At 33.4% G+C, this 10,742-nt stretch overlaps 1 protein-coding gene across 7 annotated transcripts; it reads right to left on the bottom strand.

The window, feature by feature from the left end:
* Positions 1–4,646: 4,646 nt before the first annotated feature.
* Positions 4,647–9,063, bottom strand: LOC115979200 (amidase 1-like). 7 transcript variants are annotated; one of them, XM_031101180.1, is made up of 10 exons: positions 8,925–9,013; positions 8,723–8,772; positions 8,225–8,377; positions 7,715–7,839; positions 7,510–7,635; positions 6,834–7,016; positions 6,328–6,475; positions 6,026–6,194; positions 5,136–5,279; positions 4,647–5,008 (listed from the first exon to the last, which is right to left on the bottom strand). In XM_031101180.1, exons 3-10 carry the CDS (start codon positions 8,233–8,235, stop codon positions 4,856–4,858), a joined length of 1,059 nt encoding a protein of 352 aa, XP_030957040.1. In that variant the 5' UTR covers positions 8,236–8,377; positions 8,723–8,772; positions 8,925–9,013; the 3' UTR covers positions 4,647–4,855. The 7 variants fall into 7 exon arrangements, with proteins under 7 accessions (XP_030957040.1, XP_030957036.1, XP_030957037.1 ...); XM_031101176.1 differs by lacking the exon at positions 8,723–8,772 and having other exon boundaries at positions 8,895–9,063; XM_031101177.1 differs by lacking the exon at positions 8,723–8,772 and having other exon boundaries at positions 5,136–5,270; positions 8,895–9,063.
* Positions 9,064–10,742: the final 1,679 nt, after the last annotated feature.

The following is a 10,742-nucleotide window of genomic DNA, read 5'->3' as shown; positions in this document are numbered from 1 at the left end:
TTTTTTTTTTTTTTTTTTTTTTTGAGACCCACTTTTTTTCATTAAATTGGCGGAGTGAACAATAATAGTATCAATTTTATATAAGTGCAAAAGTACTATAGACAAAAAAATGTTTGTTGTTGTTGTTGTTGTTTTTGTTGGTTTGGTGAATTATCCACCTAAGTTATGGCGCGTGGAAAATGAGGTACCAATTCAGCTAACTTTTTTTTTTGGTTGATAATCCTAAAAGTTTGAAATACACAATGTACTGAAGGATGATAAATCATGGGTGTCACGAAACCTAGATATTATAGTCCTTTATCCATCATTCAAAAAAAAAAAAAAAAATTAATTGTTAAACAGGCCCAGCAAATTATTCAGCAACTAAAAAAAAAAACTCAATAAATTCAAATAAGTGCGAGTCTTTTTAGACAAAAAGTCTAAAAAAGATAATTTCTTAAAGAAAATGTCTTTTTTAGATGAGATGGATTCATGGAGGAATTATACAATTCTTATAGTGAATCACGTCACTTGTTTACCAATCTATTAAAAGACTCTTACTTGTTTAAAATTGTTGAGTCTAATTAACAATTTTTTTTATCATAAGTTAACTCAACAATTTTAAACAAATGAGAATCTTTTAATAAAATAGTGAACAAATGACGTGGTCTATTATGAGAACTGTATAATCCTCTCATCCTTATCTTGAATAGCTACGAACTTCCACTTCCATCACATTAGTTTAGGTTGGTCTCTTATCTTACTCCCACTTATTTGTCAAAAGTTTGGAAGATGATGCGAGATTTTAGCCTTGCCCCACCCTGCGTTAATAAAGGATATAATTCTAAATTTTGCATGCCCTAAATCTCTATTATTTGAATAAACAAATCAACAATAGCTTATTTAAATGCGTGGGATATTAAGATTTTTGTTTTTGTTGTAATATTGTCTTGTTAAACACTTGAATAATATTATTCAATTTTTGCTAAAAATTAGTTTAATTTAATGGGATAAATTTAATTGTAATTTCAAGTATATTTATATTAATGAAATAGAATTATTAAAAAAATTATAATAGTTGCGCGGAAAATTAACTCGAAATAGAATTTTACAGGACGAGAATGGAGCAAAGAAGTTTTTCTTGTCATACAAGGAGAGGCAGGACAACGATATGGTAAGAGAAAACCATGCGGGGCGGGATGAAATCCCATCCTTAGTCCCCGCGCCTCCCATTTCCATCCCTATCAATTCCCCATTACTATCAAATTATCAGGAAAAAAAATTCTCACTTGCTAACTCATAAGTGTGTATTTAAATGAGTTTATTTTAGTTACCTTATTTTTGTTTAATGTGTTGAGGGGGAAAAAATACTTTTGAATATGTACATGAACGGACACCTTGAAACTAAAACAAAAAAGCACTAAATCACATTATTCCCATCCTATCCCATAAACAAAATTTTGAATAAAAATTAATAATTTAACAAATATTCAAATTTTAGTGGGCAAGAAAATTATAGAATTAAATTTTTTTGGTGAAGAATATAGAATATAAATTTAATTGTAAAACAAAAAAAAATTGAACTAGAGGATTCAAAAAAAAAATTTCTTATTGTTTTTTGTTTTTAATTTTCATGAGAGAGAGAGAGAGAGAGAGAGAGAGCATGTGCCCTTTTGATAGGTAGTCACCCTCATATGGATCAGTGAATGTGAGCATGAGAACCTAGAAGCAGATTATAATTAATTTAATTGGTAAAGTTCTTTGTTATCGAATAAGGCTTGAATCTGCCTATACTAAAAATAAATTAGTATATTAACTTGATAATATAGAAAAAATAATCATGAAATTGATTTGATTGATATTATCAAATCTCATATTAAAAAAAGAAAAAAGATTACTATCAAAATCAATCTACCTATAAACTTATGACATCTTGCATAACAATTTTGGCACCATAATAATATAATACAATTGAAAAAAAAAAAAAAAAAAAACTCTAAATTAGAAATTAGGGTAGCCTTGTTGGAAAAATGGTTTATTAACCTCATGGACACTTTCCCAAAACCATTAAGGTTAATGAGAAATTGATTTTGTAAGTGTTGGCCCAAAAGTTGCGCTTATTTCAATGTCTGTTTGTGTGCACTTTACTTAATGCCAAACCAATATGTTTATTGGCTATTGCACTTTTTTGAACTGGTGCAAGTTTGTAACAATATTTCTATTCACTATTGCATTTTTTTTTGAACTAGTGCAAATGTGTAACAATAAGTCTATTTAGCATTGCACCTATTCTAAACTTTTGCCAGTATGTCTATAAATAGACATCCCTCATTTCATTTAAGTTAGTTTATTCATTCATTTCATTAGAGTCTTCAAAGACAGAGAGAGAGAGAGAGAAAATTATGTTCATTGTGCAAGGAGATTGTAATGTTTTTTCTACGTGTTGTCGATCATTGTATCTTAAGAAGTAGATGTTTGAGAGACTTAAAGCATTGCTGAATAAATAGTGTGAGGAAGAAATCTGGCTTAAGGAGATAGTGTCAAACATTAGTCTTTATCAATTTTGTATCAACCATTTTGCATTCATTTGATTTGTAAGTTTTACTATATTTTCTCTCGTACATTCACACATAAATTTGTGTATATATTGATTTTTTTTTTTCCATCTTGTTCACAAAATCACAAAAGTAAATTATTTGTGAAATAATTCCACAAGCTCTACTAAAGAGTTTCAAAAAATTTATCTATTTATTTTAAAAATAGTGAATTTGATTTTATCACATAATTAATACTAATTTAAATAGATACCAAAATTATAATTATCAATGTTTTGTTTAAATCTAAAGTCTAAATAGGGGGTATCCTTCTATTGTGCTTAAACAAAAAATTAAGTTAATCTAATAAAGGACGGAATGTTTATAAGAAATAAGGTTAGATGATCATTGAATAGTATGCAAGCTCATTTTTACTTTGTTGTGTCAATTGTGCGATTGGGTGTTTCCATTCGATCATCCTAAGTCAACTCACATTCATGATTCATGATTCATGATTCATGATTCATGATTCAACTCCAGCACCTTAAAGATTCATGTTCCATTTGATTGGGTCGTGTTTTGCACAAGGTTGATAGGCGCTTGGGTTTCCTCCTTCTCCACCAATGTGGGTTTACTTCCATTATTTTTTAGAGGTCAAAAGCCCATCATATTTAGCAGTCCATCTTTGATCATATTTGTTTATTCAACTTTCAATGGAAGATGATTGAGGGAGTCTACATTCTACAATACACACCTACCTACCTTCTTGTTGACCATGGGCCTCATTATTGTGAACAATATTTCATTCTGTTCTGTGAAACCAGGCCTAATGTTTTTCTTAAAATAAAAAGGAAAAAAAGTCAATATGAGTCCATACAACAAGAAATCAAACGTTGTCCTTTATACTCAAAAGATGATGTTTGTGGCACATCAATCAGGGGCGGCTGCACATTCATTTCAGGGATTCAAATGACCCCCCTGACTTGAAGGGAAAAAAAAAAAAATATATATATATATATATATAATATTGCTTTACTAATTTAATACTTTTAAAAATATTTTTGCACACTTTATTTTAAATCTTGCACACTCTAATCACATATCAACTTATTTCACAGTCAAACAACAACTTATTGTATCATTTATGGATGGATGAGTATGGTTATGTGAGTTAGTAATTATACCGTGCAAGTGGAGTTAAGATTTTTCATTTAGTTTAAAATATTTTTATTAAAAAAATGACAAATATATACCCATAATTTGCATAAAAACAAAAATATTATACAAACTTAACAAAATAAAATGGTCATACTTATATTAACAATAGGTAATAAAAACTGATAATAAACTATCATGAGACGATTTCAAAATATGAAAACTCGTAAAAAGAAATTGTAAAATTTCATGTATTTGTGTGTTTTTGTTTTCAATAACTCAATATATTCAAGTTTTTTTTTAATTAAATTTTTATTTAATTTAAGTTTATTAATGACCCCCTTAGAAAAAATTCCTAGAGCCGTCACTGACATCAATCATCATCTTAGAGCCGCCACTGACATCAATCATCGTCAACCTTTTCACTGTGCTTGCTTGTCTGGCTTGCCACTAGAGAAAACAAAAGGGAAAAAAAAGGGTAAAATTTGAAGAGGATGTTTGAAGTTAGAATACTAATTTGTATTTTTCTTTCACTTTCTCTGCATAAGCAATAAACCAAACAAAAAATATGTGTATGTTGCTTCATTTGATCGTTTGGAAGATGAAGATAACTCAAATCTAGACCTTACTACTTTTTTAAGGTTGAGATAATATTAATTGAACTTTTCTTCTTCTACTCTGGGAAAAATAATGAAGCATAACTGATCTTGCAGATCCCTTCTATGACTGTTTTATGTTTACATAAAACATGAGTTCATTTTTAGATACATCGACAGCATACAAAGTTGTCATTCTGCTAGCCATCTTATGCAATAGCTCCTATCTTTTTGTCCAAGTTATACTATCCAATCTCCAATATTAAATGATAAATTTAGATAAGTAAATTGTTCCAAACCTTAATCTGTTATCCCAAAGGAATATCTAGCACATCATTCTTGATTTTCTCAAAATGAAGATAAAACTGGAGAAAGTTCTGGCTACGTTAATCCATTAAGTTGGAAATAACACAATATATTGATGATCAAGTAGTTATTAATTAGTTACATTTCAGAGTGACTTAGAGAATTAAATGTTTCAAGAAGAATTACCTCTGTGGCACAAAAGTGCAAGCAGAAAGCTCTTTCCCCTTTTTTTTAATCTTTGAGTAGGATATAAGATTTACAATAAAACATAGGGACTGAAAGAATTCAGTAACCCTTTTGCTCAGCAATGCCAACCTCTTCTTGGAGAGTATCATAAAGAATCTCAACAAAATTAAGCAGGAATCCATCTGAACCATGTTTCGCCAACAAGGAAATTGCCACAGGAAGATTATCATACATCCCTAGTGGTATGCTCACCTGTAGATATGCAGAAACAAATTTATGTGGTTTTTCAAAGGTATTAAGATAAACAAGGAAAACGTAAAATTGTCATGTATTACAACAAACACACAGAGAGAGAGAGAGAGAGAGAGAGAGAGAGAACTTGGCAGAATCCAGATACTCCAGCAATTGACTGCAAGCTAGAAGCCTTGGCACGAAAAGCTTCCAATGGAATTTGATCACTTTGTAGTTTTGGTGGAGGCCCTGGAACTGTGGGAATTGCCAGGACACCAAAATCCTGAATAATCTTCAGAAGTGTTACTCAAGCTAGTAGAGAAGTTGAATTCATATATTAGAGATGGTGGCACTTTCTTTTGCTGCAATAGGTTGCTTGTGAGAGCAAAGAGAAGAGAGATGCAGATATGGAAAACTATAATTCCTAAAGTTACTCAATTTTGAAATACAAACATGAGGTCATAACTGTATGCTACTCTCACTACCCTTACCACTTTTCAAAAATTTTAAACTCCATTCAATTCCTTTGGAAAGAAGATGATTACAACCATAGTGGAAAACAGAAATTAATATTGTTCTTGCAACGAACCAATATATGTAATTTTCTAAAAACAATATGTAATTCTTCAAGAAAAATATTACACTTGAAATAGGCAGGATATGCCATCTTCTTTTATATCAATAGCATGATAACACTTTTCCTTTGAATTCAAGAGAATATGATTGAGATGTGTGTATATGATAGAAGGAACAAATGTTTTAAGTGTAGAAATTCATTTTAAATGCATAGATATTATCTATGACTTTTTATTGTCTCTTTTGCCTTAAGGGTGTTTCTCTTTATGGAAGATGAGGGTGTGTCCTATTAAGAGGCATACCAGCATGCATACAAACACATAGTGCCATCTCATAGACAACCATTATCACATATTAAGCTCCAAACTTATTGTTTATAAAATTTAAATTGTGGGATCATGGGATCTCCACACAGCACAATCCTAGTTTTATGAAACATTCAGCGGACAAGAAAGAGAGTACCCCAAGAAGAACATTCAGAGCAGCACGTAGTTCAGTCTTCACAGAGTGACAAACATCCAAATTTTCATCTGTTGCCCTAAGGGCTTCCCGTACACGTTCTGATATTCCAGGACCTAAATCAGGTTTGACAGTACTAATCCACTCGCCATGGTTATTCTTGAATTCATACCTACGCTTTAAAAGATTAAGAATTTCAGGAACCACTGTTTATATAAGAACAATATTTTCATCTAAGCAAGTTCCACACCAACATCACAGTCATTCAAGTCATTTGAATTAGATGAGCTAGTGACCATCTGCACCTTAAAAGCAACTGTACTGCACTTGCAAGAGCTGCCAAAGATGGTATATTATACTCTTGATCGACGTTTCCCTTGATCATAAATTGTTTTAAACTTGGAAGCTTTTCCTTGACATAGTCCCCAAGGACTGCATGCTTTACCAGATCACCTGCATTATATATAAAAATATGAAGTGACATCTCATATAGTGGAAAAAGGTATTTATCCAGATGTGTTTGATGCAGAATAACAATGAGATATTACTACATGACATAGAATTGATGATGAGCGAAGCTTTCTCTTTTCACAGCATTTGAGAGGTATCTTTTGCAGCATGGCTAAGGAGACAGTCTAGTTAATTACCATCACTTTCAGGGGGATACTGCAAAAATTCACTATAGACAGTGCTTTTGTTCTTAAAATTATAAGGAAGTAAAAACGGATTTATTTAGAATTTATATGACGTATGAATTCCTCCCATGTATAGAACTACACAAATAACAAATTTATGTGGTCAATGCACTAACCCCCAAATAACTTGTTCACTGATTTAAGAAGAGGTTCAGTAACTCGATCACTTGGAATGGTTGAAAGCTGGAAACAATCTTCAGCAATAATTATCTGAGAGGGTATGACAGGATCCACCTCAGGTAATTGCAGTAGTACTCGTCCAACTCTGTTCAAAATCATAGGATCTCTAGCAAACCATCCTGGATAAGAAATTGGTGTAGGAAAAAAAATCTTTTCCATTAAAAGGACAAAAATAGAGCAGGAATTACTAATCACACTATTAAACAAAATAGAAGCGATTCACTGTTTTATCATGTAAAGAATAGCTGAAGATATGATTTGAGTACATCACTAAGCTTCTAGACAAACTACTACTGATAGCTTAAACTATATTATTCAAAAGTATTTGAGGTTATATGAATGCATGCATACACACAAACAGACACAAATTCTAAGGTAAGCACAGGATAATTTGCAAGAATGTAAAACAAGAAAACTTTGGTCATGAGACATTGAGTAAAAATGCAAACAACACAAGTTCTTGTTGCATCGTTTTCTAAACTAATGTGCCAATGTCAACAATATCATTGCCATTTGGCATACTTTTCAGGTGCAGAGTTGAATTTTTTTTAGATATATCTAAATATTTAGTTAGACATTTCAAATCAAGACATCAAATACTTGGTTCCTTACCCACACTATCAAAACTCTGTGCCATAGGAATTACTCCAGTTGTAGAAATGGCACCATGTGAAGGCCGAAAGCCAAGAATTCTACAATGCGATGCAGGTATTCTTACACTTCCTCCAGTGTCAGTTCCTATGATAGAGAGAACCTTTTGGTTAAATTTATTGAGGACAAGGAAAGAAACATAAAATTGTCCACAAAAGAAACTCACCTAAGGAGAAATCAACAAGCTTTGCACCTACTGCAACAGCAGATCCACTGGAAGATCCTCCAGGCACCCGATCAGGCGCACATGGATTTTTAGGTGTGCCATAATGTTTGTTTTCTCCATTCATACTGCCAAAACAATGTGGTCCTTCAATCATATGCCCAACAATAATTATGATGTGAATGTTCAAGGACATTCCTCTTCTTCTTTTTAAAGATGAATAACTAAGTGAGAGGCCTCAAGTATTTAGGAAGCAATTAGAAACCGCACAGATACGTACCGTGTGAAAAAAAAAATGTTTAGACTAGGGATATGCCATACATAAAGAAGTGGTTATAATCAAGAATTGAAATTGTCATTATTTCCCCAAATAATATTAGTTTTAAAGGAAATACAAACTCATTTCTAATTACTATTATGAATCATAAATTTCTTTCACCCCACGCCCCCTCATACCCCAAAAAAAAAATGTTAATAGATGGTAATCAAGTTATTGATTTTTTTAATACTAACCTGTATGCCATTTCGTCCAAGACAGTTTTACCAACACATGTTGCACCTCCCCTTAAGACAGCCAAAACGGCTGGGGCTGTTGATGTGGCAGCCGGATGAGTCCTCGCCCAGTCAGGATTTCCGAACCCAGTCACATATCCATCCACATCAAATCTGTTTCCAAATAAAAAACTTCAAGAAAAATCTAATACCCACAACACACCCACAAATTATTCTGCAAAACAACAAATAAAAATACCCAATTGCTGATATTAATATCTGAAACTGATATTGACCGGGACTCACAAACACACATTAACACACAAATCTTCTAAACAACATAGATAATCACAAACAATAGCTGACATTGATGCATAGGCTTGCACACACACACACACACACACACACACACGAAGAATATAGATACAAACATAAAAATACACACAAAGACAGAAACTTTAAACTTCATTAGAGCATGGATTAAACCCAATAGTTAAATTCATAAAAAAAGTATCTCACTCTGAATTTCATTATTTCAACTGTACATGATTCTGCAAGCACCCAACACACTTCCAAAAAAAAATGGAGAAAACCCAGTTGTTAAAATGATGAATGAGTCCAAAAGCAGAAGAAAAAAAAGTACGAAAGCTTTGGATTTTTGGAGGATATAGAAGAGAGATAGATAGTATAACTCTGAGCAAAGAGTGTAATTAGGACTGACATGTCTTTAACAGCAAAGGTGAGTGAATTCAAAGGAAGCTCACGGGCTGATGAGCTTTGTTGTAGAACGAACTTCTCCATGAAAGCTCCATAGTCAGTGTCTTTTGCCATGACTGAGCTCTCTCTCTCTCTCTCTTTCATCTTTATGTTTAAAAATAGAGAAATATATTGTTGGTCTGTAATTTTTACGAACGGCGTCGTTTTCAGTCCATAAAATTTTTAGTCGATTTTTTTTTTTTTTTTTTTTATAGAAATAAAATTTTTAATTGTTATCTATTTCTATAAGACTATATCTATAAATTTTTATAGATTTTAATTGGGTTCTCAATTTTACGTCATATGTTCTATTTTAATTTTTAATTTTGTGTCAAGTGAATTATTGAGTATAAAAATTAAAAAAGTCCAATTCCAATTATATTCTAAATTGGATTTCAATTGGAATTGAATTTTTCGCCACATGTGCATCTAAATTTTTTATTTTTGTGGCAAATGAATTATTAGGTGTAAAAACTGAAAAGTCTAAATCCAATTAAATTCTAAATCATATGTGTGTGTGTATATATATATATATATATATGAGAAATCATTATGTAGGGACACGATTCCTTTGCGGCCCAATACTGTTGTTGGGCTCGCACACGAAAGATCCCTCACAATATGATTTGTAGAGAGTGGACTTGAAAAGCTTGGGTTTGGTCACGGGGCGATGTTCCGGTCCTGATTTTAGAGGAATTCCTGCGGAAGAAAGAGTTGGGTTTGAATATTTAAACCCTATGGCGTCGCATCCTATGGGATTGGACTCCTCGGAATTGATCCGAGGACCATTGAGGTCTTCCCTGGTTTCCCGACGGCGGGTCTTTTTTATAATCTGCATGTGTTATTAGGGTGTTTCCACCCATGGAGTCTTTCTTTCTGGAGGTAGGATCCCCCTCCCAGATTCACTTACTTCTTCTTTTATACTAGCCTGCGTTCGCTGTCCTTCATCCACGTGTAGAGTCAATCTTTACAAAACTGACATTTGTCCCATCAGTCCAATCCCGGAATTGTTGGGGATGGTTGATAAAGCTGAAGAGTACGGCTCTGTCAGGGGCAGAGCATTGAATGGCAATGAGAGCAGCTTTTCCGAATATTCTTAAATTCTCTTTTAAGTTTGGCCTTATACCAATTTTACCCCTCTTCTTCTGGTGGGATTTTGGATCTGCCGAGGATTGAATTGTCCTCGGCTGCATCCCAAAACTGTTTTGTGCTCTGTATTGTAGAGCTTGGGCCATAATTCTCCTCGGCTCGGGCCTTCGGACTCTCTACGGGCAAATGGGTCTGGCCCATAAATTATTGGGCCCCACAATAGCCCCTCAAGGCCCTGCTATCTGACTTCTTGGTTGGAAATGAGGGTTTTGGTAAACCCGGGCAGTCAGTATGGCTTATTTAATTCAGCCCTGCTTTAATGTGGGCGGTTTTCCACCTGTCCAGGAAGCTCGCCGGTTTACAAGATATTCCCTTTAATCTGCTCGTGATTTACTCCTGCCGCTTGGCTGTCCAAGACGCGCCTTTAATGACTCCCCTTTACGAGGCTCATTTATGTCCGGCGGCTCATCTGATGAGCTGGGGAAGTGGAACGGACACATCTTTTTTCTCCAGATTCCTTTGGAAACCTGAATGAGTTTAATACCCCCCGTTTTGCCCTTCCTATAAGAAGGCAAGCAGGAGGCCATCACTTTCGTGCAGACTTCCCTCCATCCTTTTGAGATCTGAAATCCATAGCCTCCCTCAGCGTTTGTTTAACCCGATTGTTATACTCCATATCAGTGTACGTCTACCA

Source organism: Quercus lobata, chromosome 3 (assembly GCF_001633185.2).
Source record: "Quercus lobata isolate SW786 chromosome 3, ValleyOak3.0 Primary Assembly, whole genome shotgun sequence".
NCBI lineage: Eukaryota > Viridiplantae > Streptophyta > Magnoliopsida > Fagales > Fagaceae > Quercus > Quercus lobata.
Note: the sequence above shows the minus strand (reverse complement) of the source record. Positions and strands in the feature narration are given on the sequence as shown.

Excerpts from the sequence above, each read along its gene's own strand:
- LOC115979200 (XM_031101176.1), bottom strand. The coding sequence starts at position 9,034 with ATGGCAAAAGACACTGACTATGGAGCTTTCATGGAGAAGTTCGTTCTA. Across the intron at positions 8,378-8,894 it reads ATTACACTCTTTGCTCAGAG|ATTTGATGTGGATGGATATG; the intron begins TTATACTATCTA and ends ATTTGGAAACAG. Across the intron at positions 6,476-6,833 it reads AGTGAACAAGTTATTTGGGG|GTGATCTGGTAAAGCATGCA; the intron begins GTTAGTGCATTG and ends TATATAATGCAG.